At 32.9% G+C, this 27,287-nt stretch overlaps 2 protein-coding genes and 1 long non-coding RNA gene across 3 annotated transcripts; all 3 read right to left on the bottom strand.

Moving 5' to 3' along the window:
* Window positions 1-14,157: 14,157 nt before the first annotated feature.
* Window positions 14,158-14,894, bottom strand: LOC124942422. The gene is made up of 2 exons (XR_007099697.1): window positions 14,842-14,894; window positions 14,158-14,280 (listed from the first exon to the last, which is right to left on the bottom strand). It is a non-coding gene; the product is annotated as an uncharacterized LOC124942422 (long non-coding RNA).
* An 83-nt stretch (window positions 14,895-14,977) lies between these two features.
* Window positions 14,978-16,438, bottom strand: LOC124943076 (putative disease resistance protein RGA1). The gene has a single exon (XM_047483638.1). The coding sequence runs from the start codon at window positions 16,436-16,438 to the stop codon at window positions 14,978-14,980; it is 1,461 nt and encodes a 486-aa protein (XP_047339594.1).
* Window positions 16,439-17,094: 656 nt separating this feature from the next.
* LOC124942421 (putative disease resistance protein RGA4) lies at window positions 17,095-22,030 on the bottom strand. The gene is made up of 2 exons (XM_047482926.1): window positions 21,487-22,030; window positions 17,095-17,632 (listed from the first exon to the last, which is right to left on the bottom strand). The coding sequence occupies exons 1-2, from the start codon at window positions 21,949-21,951 to the stop codon at window positions 17,102-17,104; spliced, it is 996 nt and encodes a 331-aa protein (XP_047338882.1). The 5' UTR covers window positions 21,952-22,030; the 3' UTR covers window positions 17,095-17,101.
* Between the last annotated feature and the right edge of the window lie 5,257 nt (window positions 22,031-27,287).

Here is a 27,287-nt window from a genome sequence, read left to right as displayed (position 1 = left end):
CTCTAAAACGAGTTGAAAAGATAAATAAGTATACCCTTGATAGAGTATTCAAGAAAAACTGTTTTGAACATGTTTCATGTTACAAATTTATACATTTGAAGTTATTTAAAAGCTCAAATTTCCTGATTTTCAAACTATTTGTATAGCTGAAATGAAAACTGAAATAATAAATGACTCTTGTTTTAAAATCAAAATGAATAATTATGGTTAACTCATGGGAAATATTTGATTGGATGATATTTTGAATGTACATACTTAAAGTTAGATGATTGATGTTTGGTTTATGTTTAGAATGAAAATCAAATTTAAAATGACAAAAAAAACTTCAATGTTGTTTCTTTACAACTATCAGCAGCACCTGAGATACTCTGTTCTTTACATATTAATATCTAACAAGTCTATTATCGTAGTCTTATTTTTCTTAAGTTCAAATATTTAGTGGCTTGAATTCTAACAATTAAGTGATTTGTCAGCAGAACAGTTAATTAACATCAATTCTTAGTTGGCAAAGAACTAAAGAAACGGACATGGAGATACCATAAGTATAAATAATAAGTATAAATAATTGTAGAAATCTAATTAGTATGTATTTGCCTATGAAAAACAATTCATATTTTTCGTATTGCCCGATCGACGGATAAAATGAAGATAGCTTATAATACTATTAAATATTAAAAAATTGGGAACCTTATAAAAGTGGGGGCCTATTCAACTGCATAGGTATAGGTTGCCTTACCCCAGGGCGGCCCTGAGCAGCGGCCAAGCGGCCAATCAGAGTTTGAAGTCTCTGGCTCAAAACCCATCGACGACGGTTGTCTCCGTCGTCGCGGGTATCCTAGATGATACTCTTTTGAATACAAGTAAAGTGATATCTTCAAGGAGTCAATTGAGATGTCCAGTTAAGAATCATGAATAACTCAGATTTGAGTTGTTTTGTATTTTTTTTTCATGCAACATCTTATTAAGTCGGAGAGAATTTTTTATCCCAGATTTTTGTGATCCAAATAATTCTCTCCATCTTTATTAGGTCATTTAGATCATATCGTCTAATGGTGAATTATCAAATTTGGAGTTATTTTTCATAGGTTTAATAATGTGTTATTTGATTTGATCTTTAATATGGAGACCATCCTACAAGTATTCTCTCCCATTAATTATTTGTACAAGTTATTTACTATTTCAGTCATGATAAATTTCTTCTTTGACATAGACCATGTACTATTTATGTGAAGATAATATATTGAGCCCCAATTTTATGTCCATCCTATTTCTAATGAATTTGGATGAAATTTTGATATTCTTGGACTTTCCATACATATCTCAAATCTTACTAATTTGAATTTAGATGCAGATTGGGTTGTAATCTGATTATCGACTCGACAACGAGGCACGTTCCAATACTATTTAGTGTGAATAACAGTCTCTTAGTCATGTAATTGCGGAGCTTTGTTTCCTTGGAATCATTCCTCATTGAATTGTGAGTTCCTCGTCTTGTGGTTAACAATATTAGTGATGCACTTCTATACATCAACTTAATTATTTGATTCTTATACTAAACATATTGAGCACCTAATGAATTAGTTTAACTTACTTTGTTGTTAATCTTAAACAAACAATATTTTTATCAAATAATTATGAATGGACCATTTTTTTTTAGAAAAGCTACATTTATTTTTACTTATCTTCATTTATTCTTGACTATATTATTTAACTAATCTATTCTGATTTAAAACACACATGAGGTACAAAAGTCCCCTGTTTCCTGCCCTGTTTTTGTTTTTAAGAAAAACTCTTCATTCTTTCAATTTCTTGTTCTTTTCAGTCATCACAAATTCAAGCCCACTATATGTTTGATTAACATGGAAGATAAAATACTTTTACACAAGATCAAAGAAGAGGAAAACTCTATAATCGCCAGATAAATTTCACATTCAACTTGAATTATTAAATATATTTTTTTTTTGTTTAATATAAAGAAGTCTAGAAAGTCCAAGATATTAATTTTTTTTTATCTTTTATATGTATTAAAATAAACACTCTTAACAAAGATAAACTAATAATTTTACTATCCCTCTTCAAGTTGCAATCTTGTGAAAATCTCTCAAATTTAATCTTTCAAGCAATATTTATAAAAGTTTGTCAAGTGTTCTTCCGAATATACATGCTTGAAAGAATAAAAATTCTAACATCCACCTTGAATTCATCTCGAATAATATTACAATCAATATCCAAATGTTTTGTCCTTTCGTGGAAATCTGGATTTTGTGCTATATGAATAACGATTTTATTGTCATAATAAAGTGAAATAGATAGTGGCATCTCGTGCATAAAGTCCTTCAAAATATAAGATATCCAGTCTACACCGAAGATCTAGATATGATATTTTGCTTCTTCATTTTTCAAGATAAAAGTGATGTTCGTTTCACGCAATACTCCGTAACAAATCTTCCATTCACTATACATGTTGCCCAATCCCGCATTTGAATATTTTTTAAGTTGAACTTTATTGTTTGAAGAGTAAAACAATCTAAAAAATGGTGTCCATATTAAATATTTCACAACATGTAAAGCCGCTTTCTGTCATATTTTGTTGCATAAACTGATATAACTGTTACACACTATAATCAATATCAGGGTCGAGTAAAATTCAAATAAATCAACTTTTCAGTCAGACGCCTATATCGTTCTGGATTTGGTAGTCTTACACTTTCGATGTCTGACAGATCCAAATTTTATTCATTAGCGTCTTAGGTTGTGATGGGCATGTTAATCCAGTTTCATTGAATGTATTTTATTAGGTTTATTAATATCCCACTGTGATGTGAATATATTTCTAACTTAAAAAATATGTAACTTTTTTCGTATCTTTTACTTGAAACAGTTCACTCAAATATCTTTTAAATTATGATATGTAAATCAAACAAAACTGTAAAACTAGACAATTCTTTTCTCATAAAAAGACAATTATCATGCATTGATTATTTAAAACTATTATCAACAAGATATTTAGAAAACTCTTTGTTTTATTGGTTAAATGCTTGTTTTAAACCGAATAAATTTTTATTTCTAATTCACAAAACTGTCCAGGTTTGGCTTCATCAAAACCATGAGAAGGGATTAATCTATAAATTTCTTCATCTAATTTACCATCCAAAAATGCATTATTTACATCAAGTTGATGTAAATACCATTTGTTAGAAGCAACCAAAGAAAAGAAAATACATACAGTGACTGCTTTCGCAGTTGGTGAAAAACTATCAATGAAGTCAATACTTTCTCTTAGGTTCTAACCATTTGCAACAAGTCTCACATTTCTTTTCTCTATGGTTCCATCTGGTTTTAACTCTGTTTTGATTGCCCATTTTGATCCAATCGCCTTCTTTTCTTTCGGAAAAGTCTCCAAACTCCAAGTTTTATTTTCCTTTAGAGCCTTTAACTCTTCATTCATTATCTTTTATGCTTCTTCATAGGATTTTGGTTCTTTTTTATCAGATTAAATTTGACCCAAAAAAATCATTATGTGCACAATCTGTGCGTTTTGTCTCAAAAGGAAAAGTTGACAATGCATTCATCAATGATGGTTTTTTTCTATCTCTCGTACTTCTCCTAACTGCATCACTTGTTTCTTAATTCCTATTTGATGTATTTCTGTTTTTGTCTCATTCAGTTTCAAATTTTTTGGTATTTTAACAATTTCTGAAATCGGTGCATTAGGAGTTACCGTCTTAGGGAAAACATTAGACATTTCATTTGAAAACTCTTTAGAAATATACATGTTCTTTTGAGTGAGAAACCATAGAATGTGGATGAAGTTGAATGGAAATTTCTTGATAGACATATTTTGGGAGTTGTCAGATTGACACTATCCAAAATTATTGCTTACAATGTAGCAAAGGAGAAGTTTACCATGAGTCTGGTGAAATCTCTCTTATAGTTATGAGAAACCATATGATAACAAAAATGTATATTTAATGAAAATACTCATTGGTTTAAAAATGGTTGTTGGTACATCTATAACAACTCATTTAAACGAATTTAATACAATTGTTAATCAATTACTATTTGTTGAGATTGATTTTGGGACGAAGTTAGTTCCCTGATTTTGTTAGTATCTCTACGGTATAGTTGAGAACCTATGAAGACAACAATTTTTAATTGAATTTTAGTTAAGTTAGTGATAGTATATTTGTTGAAAATGTTCGTAAAATTGATTCTTGTAAAATATTCAAAGGTTTTGCTCTAAATGTTGAAAATAGGGCATAGGTAATATTAGAAATTTCAACCGAAGTAAAAAAAGATCTATGTTCATAAACATTATGAGATAGTCCAAATATGGGCGAACATTTTATTGCTAAAATTGTGCTAAACATGGTCACTTAAAAATAATTGCTGAAGATAAACGGTGATGAGAAAAAATGATGCAGCCAACACAGTTACATAAACTATCACTAATGCGTTGCTTTTATCAATCGATAGCCCAATAGACTAAAAGGTTTAGACTTAGGAGCGTCTTTTCACACCACTGCCCATATATAAATTAATGGAAAACTATGTGGTTGGAAACATTGGGAAAATTTATCTCGCAGATGGTGATCCACTGTATATTGTAGGCATAGGGGAGATCAAATTAAAGATGACAAACATTTTTGTTAGGAAAATAAAAAAGGTGAGATACATTCAGATTCCAAAAGCATCAACTATGCAAAAACTGTATTCTTAGAAAACAAAAACGAGTGAATTTATTAAAGATTAGGAAAAAGCTCAAAAAAAAAATGCTAGAGTTGATACACATCGATGTTTGAAGACAAACACATGTTTCTTTTATTGGTGGATCACATTATTACGTGACGATGATTTGTCAAAAAAGGTATGAGTTACTTTATTAAGAACAAATCTAATGTATTTATTATTTTAAAAAAGTGGAAAACTTTTGTTGAAAATAAAACAAATCATAAGGTAAAGTGTTGGGATCCGACAATGGAGACTTAAATTTTTGTTTTTTTTTAAAAGAAGATTGGTATAACATAGCATAGCATAACAATTTATAGCTTGTGCCGACCCTGCTTCTGGCGATGCAAAAATAAGGGTCGGTGATATTTTTGGTGACGCTTTTAAGGGTTGATAGAGGTGTTTTTAAGCGTCGTCGTAGGTCTTTTTGTTGTAGTGACATATGAGTCCATGTACATCTTAAAAAATTATCGACATTTGTTAACATATATGGAGTATTTGTAATGCAATCTTCATTGTATGGGCTCCATATATCGATGTGTATCAAATCAAAACAAGCTTAATTTTTTACTCATTTAAAGGAAATGTAATCAATGTTGTTTAGCTTTGCACAATATTCACAAACTTACATATTATTATTTAAATTTAGTTAAACATGTCTTATTACAAATTCAGAAGAATGACCTAATCTATTGTATCAATTATTGTAAAACTGAAAAACATCTTACAAAGTAGATCATTGGACATAATATATAAAAATATAGATAATTAACTTGGCTAAATGTTCCAAGTTTTTCATTACCTTTAAGGTTCAACAAAATGTTAAGTTATGAAGCCTACACTTGTAATAAATTTTAAAGGAGTTAAATAGAGTTTATTAGATTTATGTTTGGGTTTGGGCAATGAAGAATCTATAGAGATAAATAGTGTGAAGCAAAACTCTATATTTCTTCTTCTTTATAGTGAAATTTGGTGGCAGTTGAAGTTAGACGTAGATGTTTTGAGTGAACCACTATAAATCTGTGTCTTTTGTATTATTATTTTCTTGTATTTTTATATATTGTTTCAAACATGTTGGATTTCGACACCCAAATCCAAACAAATAGTCTCAAAGTTGTTAGTTTAGATTGGAGCATTTGAAACAATTAGAATAGAGAGAAAATTGTATGAATTGTTTATCTATATTACATAGGTTATGTATAGACATTACATTAGACTTATAAGGAAACTAATATAATTTAATAATATAATAATTATTGTGATAATATCTTACAGAGATATTATTATATATTATAACATCCCTCCACAAACTCAAGATAGAAATGACTTGAACAACTTGAGGTTGAAGACGAAATTGTGAAATATTGATGTTAGTTTTTCAAACTTCATAAACTCGTGAGCTCCATCCAGTTACAAGATGACAATGTGTTTATTGATAAACTAACGATGAATGTAGAAATCCCATGGGCATTGAATGCTAGGGTAAAATAACAACCGAAAATAAACTTCGAAGTTACTAATGAGCTTCAAGATTCATCTAACGAAGGGATGACATTGTGTTTCCTAAAAAGAAAACCAACGAAGAATGTAGAATTTCATGGACATAGAATGCTAGAGTGAAACAACACCTAAAAAGAAAACTCATCCTAACGAAATAATGACAATGTATTGGCTAAATAACTAGTAAATAAGCTCATATGATTGGATTAAGATCAATAAAAATATGAGCATTTACTATTGGGATAAAACAACAACTGAAAACAAAACTCAAAAAATATGATAGCCGAAGAAAAAAAAAGAATATCAACAAAATTATTTGAAAAAAAAATTAATAAAAAATATAAAAATTAATTATTTGCCCTCAATCAATGACTAAAGTAATCATTGATGGAGACAGAGAACGAATAGATTTTATAGCTCAAGAACAAAACTTTAACTTTGATATCATTTTAGAATAAAAAAGATTGTATTGGATGTTATATTATTATAGAGTTACATAGGTTATGTCTCTTAAATATAGACATTACATTAAATAAAAGGAAACTAATATAATATAATAATATAATAATAATATTATGACAATTTATAATATTGTGATAATATTTTATAGAGATATTATTATATATTATATCAGAAATTATGGAAGGAGAGAACAATATATGACATGACATTGTAAGATTCGATGAAATAAATTATGCATTTTGGAGTATAGAAATTGAGGATTATCTCTACGGAAAAAAGTTTAATGTTCTTTTGAGTGAGAAACCATAGAATGTGGATGAAGTTGAATGGAAATTTCTTAATAGACATATTTTGGGAGTTGTCCGATTGACACTATTCAAAATTATTGCTTACAATGTAGCAAAGGAGAAGTTCACCATGAGTCTGGTGAAATCTCTCTTATATGTATGAGAAACCATATGATAACAAAAATGTACATTTAATAAAAATACTCATTGGTTTAAAAATGGTTGATGGTACATCTATAACAACTCATTTGAACGAATTTAATACAATTGTTAATCAATTACTATTTGTTGAGATTTATTTTGAGACGAAGTTAGTGCCCTGATTTTGTTAGTATCTCTACGGTATAGTTGAGAACCTATCAAGACAACAATTTTTAATTGAATTTTAGTTAAGTTAGTGATCGTATTTTTGTTAAAAATGTTCGTAAAATTGATTCTTGTAAAATGTTCAAAGGTTCTGCTCTAAATGTTGAAAATAGGGCATAGGTAATGATAAAAATTTCAACCGAAGTAAAAAAGATCTATGTTCATAAACATTATGAGATAGTCCAAATATGGGCGAACATTTGATTGCTAAAATTGTGTTAAACATGGTCACTTAAAAATAATTGCTGAAGATAAACGGTGATGAGAAAAAATGATGCAGCCAACACAGTTACATAAACTATCACTAATGCGTTGCTTTTATCAATCGATAGCCCAATAGACTAAAAGGTTTAGACTTAGGAGCGTCTTTCCACACCACTGCCCATATATAAATTAATGGAGAACTATGTGGTTGAAAACATTGGAAAAATTTATCTCGCAGATGGTGATCCACTGTATATTGTAGGCATAGGGGAGATCAAATTAAAGATGACAAACATTTTTGTTAGGAAAATTAAAAAGGTGAGATACATTCAGATTCCAAAAGCATCAACTATGCAAAAACTGTATTCTTAGAAAACAAAAACGAGTGAATTTATTAAAGATTAGGAAAAAACTCAAAAAAAAATGCTAGAGTTGATACACATCGATGTTTGAAGACAAACGCATGTTTCTTCTATTGGTGGATCACATTATTACGTGACGATGATTTGTCAAAAAAGGTATGAGTTACTTTATTAAGAACAAATCTAATGTATTTATTATTTTCAAAAAGTGGAAAACTTTGGTTGAAAATAAAACAATTCATAAGGTTAATTGTATGGATCCGACATTGGAGACGTTGTAAATTTTTGTTTTTTTTAAAAGAAGATTGGTATAACATAGCATAGCATAACAATTTACATTACACATCAAATGATACTTCTTCCGACGCTTAAATGTCGGCACATATAAAGTTAGTCCCTTCTGGTTTCTCTGTTAACCGGAGCATTTTTATAAACCCAAGATATCTTATTCATTTTAAAGACACACAATTAACGTCCTCCATTTATCTCCAGTACTCCATCTTCCTTCTAGCACTTCGTTTTTCAATATCCAATAGAGCTCGGCATCATTTGGGATCTAAGAATAGCCCGTTTCATTTTCTTTTATAGACCAGAGAAGAGAGTTTTCTGATATAGACCAGAGGAAGCAAACTGAAGAGAGAACAAGATCAAGGCTCGTTCAATAAAGGCTCGAGTCGATTTCAGGCAATACTCTAATCCAGTTCCTCTACCTATGTGAAATGAACTAGAATTTGATGAAAATAAGAAATGTAACCAAAAATAATTTTTGATTAAAAAACTTACTGAAATTTGAAGTTTTCTCTATTATGAATTGAAAAGATGAGTATACCCTTGATAGAGTATTCAAGAAAAACTGTTTTTGAACATGTTTCATGTTATAAATTTTTACATTTGAAGTTATTTAAAAGATCAAATTTCCTGATTTTTAAACTATTATATAGCTGAAATGAAAACTGAAATAATAATGACTTGTTTTGGAATCAAAATTGATAATTATGTTTAACTCATGGAAAATATTTTTATTGGATGCTATTTTGAACTTACATACTGAAAGTTAGATGATTGAAGTTTGGTTATGTTTAGAATGATAATCAAATTTAAAATGACAAAAAAACTTTAATGCTGTTTCTTTACAACTATCATATATGTTTTTCTTAAGCAAAATACGAAACATCCTTCTTCATTTGAAGCTACAAATATGTCACTTTTTAGTTACAATTAGCACCTGATACCCTGTCCATTACATTTTAATATCAACAAGTCTATTATCAGAGTCTTTTTATTTTTAAGTTCGAATATTTAGTGGCTTGAATTCTAACAATTGAGTGATTTGTCAGCAGAATAGTTATCGTAAATTCTTAGCTGCCAAAGAACTAAAGAAACGGACATGAAGATACCATAAGTAGTATAAAACATGTTTTCAGCTCTGCGAGTAGCCAAAGGTGAAAACAGAGGAAGACTATGAAAAAGGGATTAACAATGAGATGAAAACTTAATGGTATCGCCTACTCAAATTTTACTCTCCAATATTTCCAAATTTACTTTCTTTATTTGATTTGGAGATTGCTTGATGTTTATTTGAAAAAACTTATTTTATGCTAAAAGTGATTTATTTCAGACTCTCGAAAGCTCATTCTCATTTTTGTTATGTGACTCAGATTTTAAAATTATTCTTGTTATGTGAATATTCTTTAAATGACATATATGTTAAATTTTTTTCATCTAATCTTATATATTTGTACATATTATTATAAGATTTTATTATGGAATCTAAACCTTTCTTTATCAAATAATTGAGGTCTTATTTTTATAAAGTTTACCATAACGAGGTATGTCATTTAAGATAAAGGTTGAATGAGAGTGAACAGATCTAGGATTTTTTGGTTCCTTCTTGTTATTTGGCTGACCTAGGGAAAGAGATTGAGGGATCTTTTGATTGTGGAGTATCTCAATTATTCCTAAAATAATCACTTCTTTCATTTGAGAGCAATGTATGTAAGTTTTTACTATTAATATTTCTTTGATTTAGTGAAACTTATCCCTCCCATGCACATATGTCAATTTTGACCGAACCACGTATATTGTGTTATTATTATTTTGTGTTATTTCAATTTTGGTAAATATGTTGTTCGTCATAGACGATTTCGAAACTGATTTGTCACAAATTTGATTTTTAAGAAGATCTATGGTTTTGCTGATGCAAAACCCAACAATTGCATGACCAATGAAATAGACTATTGATCAAGAATGAGGAAGCATGCGCGACCGAGAAAGATAGACTGAAAAAGAAGCTTATCTAGGAACAAAATGGACGTGGTCCCTTAGTCATAAACTAAAAATTAGGCTTTCAAATTTTGAAAATGTACTTTATTTAAATTATCCCTTCGTTGTAAAATTCACATGTCTTAAACTAAGAAACAACCATAGTTTAGTTTCACAGTAGAGACCATCTTTACCTGTCATTATATTATAATGACAGGTAAACAATTACCGAACTCTACAAAAATTTTGTTATTTTTTTATAGTTTTTTATATAGCAAATTAGGAAGCGCCTCTCATAAAATGAGTCATAGACGTAACATTACCGATTTTAAGGTGCACAAAAACAAACTTTAGTTAGATCTTGATCTAAATATCGTTTAAATTATAATTTGATGGGAGAGGTCGGGACCCAATGGGGTGTGTTATGAGCGGTAATGATAATATTAGGTCCATGATCATGTGGATCATGTGGTGGGTCGGATTTGAGTGTTGGATTATTTTCATGGCTAGAAATGATAAGTGTGCACCACATTTCTTTGTGTTCATCATCCTTAATTACTTGATTAGTGCCTGATCTACCGACATACATAATTATATATTTACTTTAATCCATATTTAAGGTTTATATCAAATTAAATTATTAGGATTATTAATTAAACACTATATATATATAATCACATTATTATTTGTGACTTTAAATTAAATAGAAGATTTATCATGTTATCTTTTATTATAATGAAGGTTTATTTGACTAATTAATCATGATATATGATAAAGGAGTTGTTAACAAACTATGTATTTGGATTAAAGTACTTTATTGTCTATGCATTGACATTTATTTGTATTTTTCATATTTAAATTAGAAAGCTATCATAACACTTTAATTATGGTTTTCATTTCACTTTAATTATTATTTTTTGATATTTCTTTCAAAACAAAACAAAAAAACATTGGTTACACTTGGTTTACATTTTAGATTGAGGCCATATATCTACATATTTTGGTTACCATCCGATTATTTTTTGGTTTGGAGAGAAATCGTTAAATCTTTAATGATCGTAGTTGTCCGATGCGTATCATTCATAATGTTATTATTATAAAATTTTCTTAGAATCGTTTTGGAAAACCGGTGGAGGCGGTCGGAGAATTAATCGTTTTTCTTGGAGATCTACGAACTCGATAACCAGTTGGATAACTTGTTTTTACTTTTTTTTCATTTATTTTATTTTTATGTCATCTTTTGTCATTATGTTTAAACACTTTTTTATTTATTTTTACCATCTTAAATATATATATATATATATATATATATATATATATATATATATATATATTGAGTTATTATTTGCTTATTCTTCCATTGTAACTTTTTTTTTTGACAATATTTAGAACTGGACTTTCCAAGCACCTGTCTTTAATTTAAAGGTCTCATACTTTACCATTCTAATCAATTTTATATATCTTGTATTCATCCTTTAAACTTCATCACCACTTCCTTTTGCTCCTAGTCTCATGATGGTTTCTTTACAAACCCACGTACCTACATTTTCAAATTGGATCACAACGATTTTGAGATTGTTCGAAAAAAAATCATATCAACTCAAATATATTTGAACATTGAGTCCAAGAAATTAAGAAAGCCGAGATCTTATAAACTAGGTAGGAAACTAAAATGTAGTTTTTTTCAAGATTTTGAAAACCGTTTCGGTCATCAACCCGGTTTTTGTGGTGTACTTCGGTCCGACCGGTTCAACCGGTTAAACCACTAACCGGATTTTTTTTCTTTTTTAAAAAATAAATTTAAATATATTAATACATAAATTATATATATAAATTAGTTAGGCATATAAAAAAAATGCTCATTTAACTGTCAATTAAATTTAATAATAACTAAATTTAATAATTATATATATAATTCTTTCTTTTCTCTCTACTGTAATAATTAATAAATTAATAAGTAATAACTAAACAAAGAAAAAAGCAAAACAAAAGTAAAAACAAAAAAATAAAAAGTAATAAATTAATAATATAGGCTCACAGTCATAGCTCAATATATTGAATAAGTGAATAGTACTAACAAAGAAATAATTAAATATTATTATAATAATATTATAATAATAATTATATAAATTTTATAAAATTTACCTTTCCAACCGGAAAAAACCGGTTTGTTTTTCAGGTTAGGCCGGACGGTCGGACCGGATTTTGACCGGTTCGAAAGGTAACCGTTTTGAAGATAAAACCCGGACCGCTCACCAAACCGTTTCGCGGTCGGACCGGTTGGACCGCCGGTCGGACCGCCGGTTAAAACCTTGGTTTTTTTATTAATGCGGTATTTGGAAAATTAAAAAGTCATTTTCCGACTTCAAAATGTAGATCAATACCACCCGATGACAATAGTTTTATTGAGAATGGGAAAATAAGCATTACCGAAGAATTTGCGGTATATCATTAATGTTCGTTCATATTATTACCTGCATTATTTCCTTTGTTTTTGGTACTTATACCTCATTTTCACTATCTATGATTCAATTTCCAGTCTATACATTTGTCACTACTGATTAATTTTGTTTATGTTGCCTAGTTAGGAATTTGTTTACACTCTTTAAGACTTCATTTGTATCAGCTAAGACATATTGTCTTTATCTAGAAGGGTCATCCTTTAAAATAAAACTCAACTAGATAAATTTTAAAAAATTCATTGACCAATTCTCATATAGATCCGAATTCAGGATAGACCCAGATTCAAGTTAACGACAAGATCCCTTATTATCCAACACACTATTTCATCAATTAGATGTGTATATATAATATAAAATTATATTTACAAATAAAACTTAATGACGGCAATACCAATGTCGACGACCACTCTTTGAACCGTCGTCGTCGAAGGTTTAAATTGCAATATCGACGGCCTCTATAGTTAGTATTGTCCTTTTTTGTTTCTTGTAGTGTTTGACTTAATTAGTTGGTTGATATTGATAAGTGTTTAAATGTGACATTCAATTTAACAGAACCGTATTCCTTGTGATATGTTTTGGCACAAGAGTTAGAACCTTTAAATTCCAATGGTCTCCATAGTTGATAAAAAAGCATTAGATACCATCTTATCTATATATTAAGTAAGATGCTAACCAATTAATCCAAACCCCTTATAAATACCCTTTGAAGAGAGAACGAGATCGAGGCTCGTTCAATAAAGGCTCGAGTCGATTTCAGGCAATAGGAGACACAGGTTTCACAATCCTGAAACAGACAATTATGAACACACGGGCTAGTCAACCACGAAGTTGAAGTCATTGTTTCTGGAAATTGAAGACATACTCTAATCCAGTTCCTCTACCAAACTTAATGAAATTAGAGGTTTTCTTTGAAATGATGAGTATAGTATACCCTTGATAGTGTATTGAAGAAAAAACTGTTTTAACATTGTTATCAATCATAAGTCAAGACTCTCAATAACAGCTCATTTACGTTCTTCACAAAACAAGAATTCTAACTGTAGACATTTTCTGATGAACAGATAGATCTAACTAATATATGCATCAAATCAAATACGTAAATAAAATTAAAGTTGCATTTAAGCTTATCCCCTTCGAGTTCTTGCTTCAGTGTTTCAACCCTTTCTAACAGATCCATGTTCTCCTGTTAGTTTGATAATACATACATACATACCATATCACCAAAACAACAAATAAGATCAAAACATGTTGATTGAATATTAATTGAAGAATCAATCACCTTCTGAAGCAATTTCAGCCTCTTGTTTTGAAGTAGTTATTTGCATCATTTTCCTCCATCATCCTCTGTGAAGTAACAACAGTTGAGTTCTTTTTCATCTGCCAAAAAAATGAATTTGTATGTATACTCTATTCAGCTTGAACTATTAATTAATGGATGATATGTTTAACTAATTATAACCTAACAAGCAATGGGAATGAGATAATCAGATGAATTAGGGCTAAATTGAGAAGATTAATTCTCACCTTGTTTAATTCCTTAATTATGCACATAGAAGCCCTTTCTACTAATCTTCTCTCTTTCTTCATTCTTACCTTAGGATTCGAGATGACTCAAAAATCTCCTTCCAAATCCAAACCTATTAATTTCTATACATTTTAATGTCCTTATATATCATTTTTAAATATAGCTAGTACCACAACATAAATAATAATAATAATAAAAGACAATTGTAAATTGTAATAGTGACTTAAGTTGAAATTGAAATATATATAATAATTAAAAAAAAAAAATATCTCTATCCAATTCTCATTTCTCAGTCAACTACTTTGTGATTAAAATTTCAAATGAGACATTTCATATTGAAAAAAGTTGGATGAATTATAATAATAATAATTATTATTATTAATTACAATTTTTATATTTTCAGTACTTCAAAATGCTGTAAATTGAAACAAATACTGGATTTAGAGTCCAATGTTTGACAAAAGACCAGATGTATATGCCATTAAATTTGTCTATTTCTTGTAAAATTAAGCTGTATCTAAATTTGATTATGATGCTGACTTTGTTTGAAACACTTTTCTATCATATTCATATAGTATATAGAAAGTTAGAATCATAGAAACAGATACCAAATAATAGATTACCTATCTACTCCTCTGAACTTCAAGTAAATAAGAAATGAATATAATTATTTAGGTACGTACCAGCTCCTTGTTTCTTGAGTCTTCTACTCCTCCTTTAATTAATTAGGTTATCACTGTATGTCAAGATATTAATTAGAATTCATTAAAATAATTAATAATAATAGATAAATATAATTATTATTTTTATACGTACCTTCTAATTGACTCTTCTTCTATTTCTCTTCCAATAGAATATTACTCTGAACTTCTCTCGACCAAGTCTGGTTCGAAGGGAATGCAGGAGTGCGATAAAATCGTCCGCTTCTTCTGAAGACACCAACTTAGGACAATCACTGATATACAATCTCTGTAGTGAATTATTATTAATATTGAGGTTTTCAACAAATTCCTCAACTGATATCATCAACTCCGGGCAATACCCGATACTCAATTCCGTGAGAGAGTTGATGAAGTGTTTGTTCTGGCAGCCACTAATATTTGATATCATTCCTTCATCAAACAAACGCCTTAACTTCATGCATATCTGGATAGTCAGAGATTGAAGAGATTGGAAAGTTGAGCGTACTCCTCCTCCTCCCAATTGTGCTTCATCATCAAACATTAATGCCATATAACCAGCTCCAAATAAAACACTTCTTTCTGTTATTGACCATAGATGGAGATGAGTGAGAGCACTAAGATTTGAGATGCTATATAACAATTCATCCGAACATTCACCTTGAACAGTTACATCTTTGAGTGTTTTGAGATGCGGTGGCAAGGCCCCTAGCTTTGGGCATTTAAATATACGCAGACTGGATAGATTAGGGAATGCTCCAGTACTCCAACAGCTAAGTGACACCAAATCCCTCAAATTTTTCATTCTTCCAATCTCCAGTTCCTCTAACAAAGGGAATAGTACTATCATTTCATTGCCATCGTTGCTACTAGCAATAGTATTCACATTGTCCAAGCCCTTAAGCTCGAGCCATTTAGGGAAATTTTCCCCTTTGTAACCACTCATTTTCAATATCTTCAGCCTCGCAGTTGAAACCTCTAGAGCTTCACCAATTTTCTCATCTCTAATTCTTTTGCTCTCATTATCATCATCTCCATCCTCAGATTTCCATTCCAACTCCAATTCATTGATATTCGTCTTTCTAGCCATACTTATCCCTCTTTTCATAGATGTATCGCTAACTCTTCCAAGGTTCTTCAATTTCAATGATCCGCCAATATCCAATTCTTTTAATTCATCTAATTGGCAGTATCTCTCCTTCTTGCTTATCACAAATAAGCTTAACGTCTTCAGATGTTTTAATTGCCCCATCCCTCTAGGCATAGATTTAATTCCATTACAATCCTCCAAATAAATATGACGCAGACTAATAAGGTCTTTCGTATTTCTGGGCAAACTTTCAAGCTTAGAACACCTATTGAGTTTCAAAGTCTGTAAGTTCAAGAGATCGCAAATACTGTCGGGTAATGTTGTTATCTGATCGTTACCGGAAATGTCCAAGTATCTAAGATGTTTTAGACATCCCACATATTCTAAACGCAAATATTGATATTTGCTATTGCACCTCAGTTTAAGGACACGTAAAGTCAAAAGTTCCTTCAAGACACTCAAACAAATCAGCTGTGTGCCATCTCCATAAACATCTCTATCATTGAGCATTAGTGATTGCAATCCTCCAATTTTCTTAAGAGAACGAACGGTGTTTTGACAAATTCATCAACCATTGCCGACACATGGCGAATTTCTCGTCTTAAACCATCACTTGAGCTATTAACATCCAACGTATAACATTCATTTTTCATAACAGATTGGGCAAGATCGTGCATAAGATCGTGCATCTTACATGTTTCATAAATTTCATATTGATCTGATTTCTCGTCTTGAAAAAAGGATCTCCAACACAACTCTTTCCAAATTGTATTCCCAATATCTTCCATTTCTTGGTTTATAACTGTAGGAATTAAACCATGGGCCATCCACAATTGGATTAATCTCTCCTTTTTAATTTCAGCATCCTTGGGAAATATAGCACAAAACACAAAGCATCTTCTCAAATGATAAGGAAGGTCATAGTAACTCAACCTTAGAATGGGCAAGAGTTCATATTCTTTATTTTGAGATATCTCCCATATCTCACTATCTCTTATTTTAAGCCATTCATTTATATTACTTTTGAAGCTCAATTGACTTCCCAATGTTTTGGCAACTAATGGAACCCCTTTACATTTTTTAGCTATTTCTTTTCCAATATCAACAAAGTTTGGAGTTTTTGGTGTTCCACACATAAATGCACGCTCTTCAAAGAGTAGCCAACAATCCTCGTTAGAGAGCAATGATATCTGAAAATATTGAATCGTTTCCATAATTTTTGCCACATTTCTTTTCCGTGTCGTGGTTAGGACAAACGCCACCATTTGATCCACAATCCAGGATAGATCTCAACTGATCCCATTCCTCAATGTTTTCATTCCAAACATCATCTAATACAATTAAATATCTTTTCCCACTCAATTTTTCTCTAACTTTTTTCTGCAATTCTTCCGAACGTGCTTCCGCCTTTTCTTCCAAGATGGCTTTCATCACCAATTGAATATCAAATTCATCAGAAACACAAACCCAGATTTTGGTTTCAAAATGCTTAGTAATCTCCTCGTCGTTGAAGACAGTTTGGGCAAGTGTTGTTTTACCAAGACCCCCAATTCCAACAATGGGTAGAACAGATGGTTTTTTATCAACACAAGCACCAGATGTATTATTGACCAGAATATCAATAATCTTTTTCTTCTCCTCATCTCTCCCATAAACTTGATTACAACTAGAAAGAGATATGGTTTCACGCCAACGACTAGTAAATGATGCGGTGCGAGTCGAAGAGGCGTTTATGCGAAAGTTGCAGCATCCGAAAATATCTCGCAAGTGTCAGATTTCGACGATTGCCTAGTGTTTTTCGGGCGGAAACGTTTAGGGGCTCAAAATCGCATTTTTTATTAGTTTCGGGTGTTTTTTGCAATTTATTAAAAGTTGTTTATTTCTTTTGCAAGCTAGGGTTTGAGTATTTAAAGAATCTTAAAACACTTTGTTAGGGGAAGATTATTAATCAGAAAACGAGGTTTCCTCAATATCTATCGACTTTCGGTATTCGTAAGAATCAACGAATCTTGATAAAGGTTCATCCTAGCCACGCACGCTGCATCAGTTGGTATCAGTTTCCAGTCGACCCTGAGGTATGCCGCCCCGAAGACAGCCGCGCAACCCTACCCCTGGTGCTGATGATGGTGACCTTGCTGAGTTGCGACGTGAAAACGCTGAGTTTCGTCGTGATAACGACGATTTGAGGCGGCAGGTTGAATGGTTGACGCAACGGATGGATGCATCTATGCACATGCACCACCCTGAAGATGATGTTACGATGACAGATGAAAACCCTTTCGGTGGTCTTCGGAATCGATCCCCTGAACGCCCCAATCATCGCTGGGAGCAGGCTTTCAGGGTGGACATCCCTAAGTTCGATGGTAGTCTATCACCGGAAGAGTTTATTGATTGGCTTTCTCAGGTTGAAGAGATTCTGGATTTCAAGGAAGTTCCTGCAGATCGTCGTGTACCCCTTGTTACGATCCGCTTACATGGTCGTGCACAAGCATGGTGGCAGCAGTTGAAACAGACACGTGTTCGTCATGGTAAGGCAAAGCTCACGAATTGGGACAAATTCAGGAAGCATATTAGGGCTGCGTTTCTACCATATAATTACGAACGTAACCTGTACCAGCGGTTCCAGAATCTTCGTCAGGGTTCTCGTTCCGTGGATGACTATTCCACTGAGTTTTACACCTTTGTGGCTCGTGTTGACTTGTCTGAGTCCCCTCTCCAGTTGGTTTCTCGTTATATTGGTGGCCTTCGCCTCCAGTTGCAGGATATTTTGAATATGTTTGATCCCTTGACTGTTTCTGAGGCACATCAGCGTGCTTCACAGGCTGAGAAACAGCTAGCCAGGCGCGGTTCGGGTAGCTTTGGAAAACAGGTTGTCCCCACTAGTGGCATTGGTTCTTCTTCCCAGCCGGCCCATCCCACCCCAGACCCCCCTCGCGGCACTACAGCCCCCCCGCAGGGACGTCCCAGTGGCTTGCGTTGTTTCAATTGTGGTGAAGTTGGCCATCGCCAAGCAGAGTGTCGCAACCCAAAGTCCACCAATCGTGGTCTTTTTACTGAGGTGGATGATCCTGACTCTGCTCTTCCTTCAGATTCAGCGCCAGTGTATGATGTTTATGATGATGAGGCAGCGGAGGAGTATGTTTCTGGTGATGTTGGCCCCCTTTTGGTGATTCGTCGATCATGTTTAACCCCTCGTGCTCCTGACAACGAGTGGTTACGCAATAATCTGTTCCATTCCACTTGTACCATCGGTGGCAAAGTTTGCACCTTCATCATTGATGCTGGGAGTTGTGAGAATGTGATTTCTGAGGTTGTAGTTTCGAAGCTGGGTCTGTCCACTGAACCTCACCCCAAGCCTTATCGCCTGTCCTGGCTGAGTCAAGGTACGGATGTTACAGTTTCCAAGCGCGTACTTGTTAATTTTTCCATTGGTTCCCATTATCGTGATGCTGTATATTGTGATGTGGTTCCTATGGATGCTTGTCACCTTTTACTTGGTCGCCCTTGGCAGTTTGATCATTCTGTTATACATGATGGGCGTGCTAATACCTACACGTTCTTATTTCATGGTACCAAGATTGTGTTGATGCCAAATCATCCCAAGAAGGGTGCTGCCCCCACTCATCATGCGTCCCCCCCTACCACCTTGTTGTCTCGGGGTCCTTTTCAGACCGCCATGGTCGAATCGGGCATGGTGTTTGCTCTATTTTGTTCGCTGATTACCTGTGGTGCTAGTTCTGAGGTGCCTATTCCAGTGCAGCCGCTGTTACAGGAGTTTGCAGATGTTTTTCCTGAGAATCTGCCTTGTGCCTTGCCTCCTTTGCGTGATATCCAGCATCACATTGACTTGGTTCCAGGTGCTGCCCTACCCAACCGTCCTCATTACCGCATGAGTCCCAAAGAACATGAAGAGTTGCGTAGACAGGCGGAGATGCGTGTCCATGTACCCGGCTTTGATTCGTTTGTGGACCTCTATCGTGATGATCATTTCTTTTCTCAGGTCCTCATTCGCATCCAACAGGGGGATTCGAGGGACTTTGTCTTGGAGGATGGGTTCCTTTTCCGCGGTGTGCAGCTGTGCATTCCAGATTGCAGCCTGCGTTTGAGGATGATTCAGGAACTCCACAAAGAAGGGCATGTTGGGCGTGATCGTACCTTCCAGCTTCTTGCAGCTTCTTATTTCTGGCCTTCGATGCGCAAAGAGGTGGGGCGTTTTGTTGTTCGCTGTCGTGTTTGTCAGTTGGCTAAGGGCGCTTCGACTAATGCCGGGTTATACTTGCCTCTGCCTATTCCCACTCAACCATGGTCTGATGTCAGTATGGATTTTGTCCTTGGGCTGCCACGTACCCAGCGTGGTTCTGATTCGATTTTTGTGGTGGTTGACCGATTCTCGAAGATGGTTCATTTCATTCCCTGCAAGAAAACCTCTGATGCTGTGGCTGTTGCACAGCTTTATTTCAGGGATGTGTATCGCCTTCATGGACTTCCTGCCTCCATAGTTTCTGATCGGGACACTCGCTTTGTGAGTCACTTTTGGAGGAGTCTTTGGCGTTTGGTTAATACTCAGCTGAATTTTAGCAGTGCCTATCACCCGCAAACTGATGGTCAAACTGAAGTTGTTAATAGGTCTTTGGGGAACCTTCTGCGCAGTTTAGTTGGGGATCATCCTAAGGCTTGGGATCTGAAGCTGCCTCAGGCCGAGTTTGCTCACAATCATGCTGTTAATCGCTCCACTGGTTTCAGTCTTTTCCATGTGATTTACGGACTGTCTCCGCGTGCTCCTCTTGATTTGTTAGCACTGCCCAGCAAGGTGCGTCCTCATTCCACTGCTGCGGATTTTGTTGGTCAGTTGGCTCAGGTTCATCAGACCACTCATGACCGCTTGGTTGCTGCTACTGCCAAGTACAAGGAGAAGGCTGATTCGAGAAGGCGTGCTGTTGATTTTGAAGTTGGTGACTTTGTGTGGGCTATTCTGACTAAGGATCGTTTTCCAACTCATGAATATAGCAAGCTTGTTGCTAAGAAGATTGGTCCTGTTGAGATTGTGGAGAAGATCAACCCCAATGCTTATCGTTTACGCCTTCCCAGCCATGTGCGTACCTCTGATGTGTTCAATGTGAAGCATCTTGTTCCTTTTGTGGGTGAGTCTTCTTCTGATGAGGATGATGCGGTTCCAGATTCGAGGACGAATCTTTTCTACCCTGGGGGGAATGATGCGGTGCGAGTCGAAGAGGCGTTTATGCGAAAGTTGCAGCATCCGAAAATATCTCGCAAGTGTCAGATTTCGACGATTGCCTAGTGTTTTTCGGGCGGAAACGTTTAGGGGCTCAAAATCGCATTTTTTATTAGTTTCGGGTGTTTTTTGCAATTTATTAAAAGTTGTTTATTTCTTTTGCAAGCTAGGGTTTGAGTATTTAAAGAATCTTAAAACACTTTGTTAGGGGAAGATTATTAATCAGAAAACGAGGTTTCCTCAATATCTATCGACTTTCGGTATTCGTAAGAATCAACGAATCTTGATAAAGGTTCATCCTAGCCACGCACGCTGCATCAGTAAACTTGTCTCTTTTTGAGTCAGGAATAGATTCACGCAAATGTAACGTTTGACGTTCTAAAGAAATTTGGCCCAGCTTCTTTTGAACATCTTTAATTTTGTGACCAACTTTTCGACGTGTCCTAGTACTTCTAAAAGGACGGGTTATTGAGTTGGTTACCTGGATCAGGGTTGAAGAGGAGGCATTATGCCTGTTGACTTGAAGACGAAGATCTTCAAAGGTGCAGTCATCCATGATGTCTCGAACCTCGTACGCCACATCTTTCAGTTTCCGCAGCCAATCTTCCGTTTGTTTGTCCTTCTCCTGCACGTTCTTTCTCTCTGCATCCTCAAGTACGGAACTAATCGAAGACAGCGTGCTGGATAGCTTTTGAACCTCCTCCTTAAAACTCCAAACCAACGAGAACTCATCCTGAATCAGAGGTGCCAAGTTTGAAAGCAATCCACTGATTAGAGCTGCATCAGCCATGGTGGTTTCTCTCTCAAATGAATAAACTTCTCACAAATACAAAATGTTATCTTGTGTCTACTGAAGAACAATCATTGAAATTAATCACATACAAAATGAACCACAATTTTCTTTCCGTGTGGACCATAACAATAATACACAATTTTCTTTCCGTGTGGACCATAACAATAATACACACTTTTCTTTTGAATTTCTGGGCATTATTTTTTTCGTTGTACTAATAGTCTCTGTCGACTCTAACTCTCTTACTCCTCATGGAACAAATATTAGTTTAAAGTAAAATTTTATAATTCACAATAAAAATTTAATGGCCTAAATTATAAAAATAAAGTTTAATAACTTTTATAATACTTATACGTAGTTATCTTTCAATTCAATGCAACGATACGTCGTGTGGATAGAAAATATACAATATTCTTTGTAGAAAAATTAAATTGTAACATATAAAGCGTTTAAAATTAACAAAAAAAAATATTATTCAAAATCAAACTTTTCTAATTCACCATCAAACTTTAAGGGTCTATACAAGAACAAAATTTAGGAACTTGTATAATCGAAAATATTTTCTCTCAATTCAATGCAACAACATGAGTTGTGTGGACCAAGATAAGGAGAACAATCTTTATAGAAAAAATAAATTTTAATGTATAAGGTGTTTGTTAGAGACAAATATTAGTCTAAATTAAAGTGTTTTAATTCTTAATAAATTTTTAAGGACTAAACTGACTATAAAAACAAAGTTTAGGAGCTTGTATTATAAAACATACTTAATTCAGTTAATTGTGCTTTTTCCTCAATTTAATAAAACCACAAGAACATGCCATGCCATGACCAAGAAATGGACAATAATCTGTCATTGTGTCACACAACTTGTGTTGTGTGGAATGATATACAATGCTAAAAGTGGATGGGCATCCCTTTATATTTTTTAATGGGGACATAAATGAAACCAAGAATCATTTGAAACAAAATGAAAACTTTTCAAAAAATTTGAGAACCAACTCTCGTCCAATGAAACTAATTCATGAAACTAATTCACTAATAAGTCTCGTTGTGATCTTAAAAAAATATCTTAAAAACATCTTCAATTAAAGTTTTGTTTCCAACATCTTCTACCTTTTGTTCTTTGGTTGGTAGGAATCAAACTATAGGTAATGTATCAAATTTCTTTTTAATTTACACTATTATTGTGAAATATTCTCTCATCATGTCTTGTTTTTCACAACATGTTAATGAAACTGTTTTATCTGTTTCTTTAAAAAATGCATCCTTTATAAATATAACATTATAAACAAAATTTTTATATAGGAGATCATAATAACTTAATCTTTAGGCAATGTTATTATTTTTTCATACGAGATATCTCCCATTTATTGATCTTTCATTTGGATCATTATGGATCCAAAACTAAAAGAACATTTACATTTTCTACCTAGTTTTTTTGTGTTCCCTCTTATATTTACATTAACACTATTTTCCTCCATCATACTCTTCAAAGTTGAACTCCTTTTTCATCTGCATCACCAATTTTTTATAAATTAAAAAGAAAAACAAATATTTGTTTAATCTAAATTAAACAACAAAATCCAAGTGTAATAGCCAAAAAAAAAAAATTGAAAGAGTGAAAGGAGTAAAAAAATATATTTTGTTACATTAAGAATCTCCTATTATTTTCCTATGAAATGGAATAGCCTATCATTAAAGAAAAAATAATTAGGAGTTTATCACTATAGAGATGATCCAAACATTGGTTAATTCTTTAATGCACATTGTACCCTTTCGACTTCTTCATGCCTTCGTCTCCATTCAACAGATTAATCGTTTCTTTGTTAACATGATCAAACTGCATCCTACAAAGAACAATTCACAATATAAAATAACACCAACTTCCTTTAAGTAATAAACTATTATCTATTTAAAAGAAAATGCAATCCGCCTCAAAATTTCAACATCATGTGAAGAAGTTGTGATATCAACGACAACGACTCAAAGCCTGAAGAAGAACAACGTGAATCTGAAAACCATAACCACAACTAAAGACAACCAATATTAATCATTTTGTTATCCTCATGATCATTCCATGATCATGACTCTCATTATCATGATGAACTGTTGTTGACATGTTGATGATCTTCCTTCGTACATGGATGACTTTAAAAAAATCTAATTTCCTTCCAAAATTAGACACATTCAATAGTTAGCTTGGTGCTTGGGTGTGATTAAGGTAAAAAATATTTTTTTTACTGTATAAATGTCACATGATCCCTAATTTCTTAATTATTTTCAATTTAATTCACTATCTAATTATTTAATTATTAATAAATTGGAAAAATCTACATTTATTCACTCGTTTACAATTTTCTGTTATGTCGTTTATATATTTCTTAATCTAATATTTTATGACGAAACAATGGAGCTAGCTGGAGTTTCAAGTTAAAGTTTCTAATCATGTGACATTAATTGGTTTTTTAATTTTCAGCATCACACTTGTATTTCCACTTAAACTAAATTCGCTCATTTTCAAATTAGAATCCAATAATCTTTTATTATCGTTCTCAGGCTTAGACGTGAGAGGGATGATCCATAAATATTCTAAATTTGATATAGAGTATATTATAATGTTTATTTGTGAAGTCTATACTTATAATAAACTCTACCGAAGTTAATTAGAGTTTATCGGTTTGAGTTTGGGTTAAATCAAATGTTATTTAGATTTTATTACATTAATGTTTAGCCGGCAAAACTTTGTATTCATTTTTCTTTACGGTGAAATTAAGTGCCGGTTAAAGTAGACATAGTTTTTTCGAGTGAACCACTATAAATCTGTGTCTTCTTATGTTCTTATTTTTTTTATAAATCCTTTTAAGTAGGTCAGCTTTCGACATACAAATCCTAACATAATAGGTTTGGACAATTGTAATAATTATTTCACGATTTCACAAAAAATTGTAAAATAGAATAAGAATTGTTTGGTTTTGAGAAATGGAGTAAAAATCGTTTCATGTTGTGTTATGGCAGTTGGGTTGAGTTCTAATGTGTCTAGGGAAGCCTTTGACAAACCCGAAATTTGAATTTGAACTGTGAATCGTTGATTTGTGATTTTCCGACGAGACACTTGATTCTTCGATGAGTGTCGACGATAGCCTTCCCCAGTGATTGACGGGTCAAGAACGGTGCAGACAAATTCTTTGGGATGCTAAGAGTCTTCCTATATTTGAAAAACGCAAAAATATATTTGTTTTCTTGATCTTTAAAAACTCTAGAGTAAATGTAAAATGAATATAAAATAATTTTTGAAAACTTGTTTTTCCTTCTTAGTGGTAAAACACACAAGGCTCTATTGAATGATTTGCGGTTAAATACTCTACCAATTAGATAAGGACCTTATTTATTTGTTAAATAAAATATAATATATTAGATTATTTAATTGATTGCAATATATTATATTTAACTAATTTGGATATACTACTTCACTAATTTCAAACTTGCAACCAAAGTGTTATTTTAAATTGACTAACTCTAGTTCGAGTGTGACATTTACAACAAAATAATAATATTATTAGAATTTGAAATCAAATGATAATTTTAAGGACACTCGTGTCCAATATCTCCATTATGAAACCCCTAAAACATGAAAGACCATACAATTTACACTACACATCAAATGATACCTTTCCAGATGCTTAAATACCGACACATATTAAGTGTCGGTATATGTTAAAAGAAAGAAAAAACTCCTCGTCCCTTCTGTTAACCGGAGCATTCCACAAATTATTTTTATAAACTCTAGATATCTTATTCATTTAAAAATGACACGAGAGTTGGTTCGAGACCTATGAGAAGACTTCGGTGAGCGAGGTTTTGTTAGGTACAACAAATCTTACAGGGTGATGGGGATCGAAATAGTGCATTTGAAGACGCATGATGGAATCGAGAGCGTATTGACGGACGTACGACACATCCCGAACCTTCAATGAAATTTAATCTCTTCCAGTTCACTAGACCAACTTGAATTTACATGGAATGGTGAGAAGAACATATTGAGGGTCACAAAGGGGTCTCTAGTGGTAATGATAGACGTGCAAGAGAAGAATCTTTATGTCTTTCAAGGTAGCACCTTAGTTGGTGATATGGCGGCAGTGGTGGAGCCTCGAGATGTATCGCCCACGAGTCTATGGAATAAGAGATTGGGGAACTGAAGTGAGAGGGGTTTTAAAGAGTTGAGTAAGAGAGACTATTTTGGCAACGAGAAACTTGATGATTGGAGTTTTGCGAGAACTGCATATACGGTAAAGCTACGAGAGTGAAGTTTGGGCGATCGGTTGAGGTAACTCGGGAGACCCTCAATTATGTTCATTCAGACTTGTGAGGGTCGGCGAGGACTACAACTCTAAGTAAATGTCGGTACTTTATCACCGTCATTGATGATTGTTCGCGCAAGATTTAAGTATAGATCTTGAAGCACAAAGATGAGGCATTTACTAAGTTTAAGGAGTAAAAGAAGATGGTAAAGATTCAGACCGGGAAGAAGGTTAAAAAACTCTGAACAAATAACAATTTAGAGTACATATGCGAGGAGTTCAATCAATTTATCAAGGAAGAAGGGATGGTTCATCATAAAACCATTTGATAGACATCGCAACAGAATGTCTTGGTAGAACGAATAAAAAGAATGCTACTTGAGCGTGTCTGATGTATGTTGTTTGAGGTCGGTCTATCGAAGTGGTTTGGGGGTGAGACGATTAACATTGAGTCTTATCTTATCAATCGTTGTTCATTGACGGCAATAGAATGAAAGACACTGAAAGAAGTTTGAAATGACGCTCCTCCAAAACTCAACAACCTGAAGGTATTTGGGTGTGTGTCTTACATGCACCAACGAGATGGAAAGCTTGATCCGAGAACGAATAAATGTATGTTTGTTGGATATCCTGGGTGAGTAAAGTTGTAAGCACTAAAAATTTACATGCCCAATTTATAAATTAAAATAATTATTTTGATTTAGTTTTGAATAAATAAAATCAAGATAATTAACCCCATGGGAAAAACATAATTAAAATAATTGATTAGATTAGTTATTGTGATAAATGTTGTACTCATTTTATCTTAAAATAATTTTTAAAAATTAAGGATTAAAATAACTAATTTAGGATGAAATGAGGTACCCATTTCATCCCCAAAAATTATTTATTTAACCCTAAAATAAAATGAATGGCAAAATATTTGTCATATTTATTTTAATATTTTTTGTATTTAAAAAGATCAAAACTAAAGCCAAAATGGTGAGAAAAATAAATTTCAAACAAACTCTTAAGGTTTTAAAATAAAAATAAAAT

This window comes from Impatiens glandulifera, chromosome 6, assembly GCF_907164915.1.
Source record: "Impatiens glandulifera chromosome 6, dImpGla2.1, whole genome shotgun sequence".
NCBI lineage: Eukaryota > Viridiplantae > Streptophyta > Magnoliopsida > Ericales > Balsaminaceae > Impatiens > Impatiens glandulifera.
Note: the sequence above shows the minus strand (reverse complement) of the source record. Positions and strands in the feature narration are given on the sequence as shown.

Coding starts and splice junctions, on each gene's coding strand:
- LOC124943076 (XM_047483638.1), bottom strand. CDS start 16,438: ATGCTCAATGATAGAGATGTTTATGGAGATGGCACACAGCTGATTTGT.
- LOC124942421 (XM_047482926.1), bottom strand. CDS start 21,951: ATGGCTGATGCAGCTCTAATCAGTGGATTGCTTTCAAACTTGGCACCT. Junction 17,633..21,486: donor CTGACTCAAAAAGAGACAAG/TTTACTGATGCA, acceptor CGCACCGCATCA/TTTACTAGTCGTTGGCGTGA.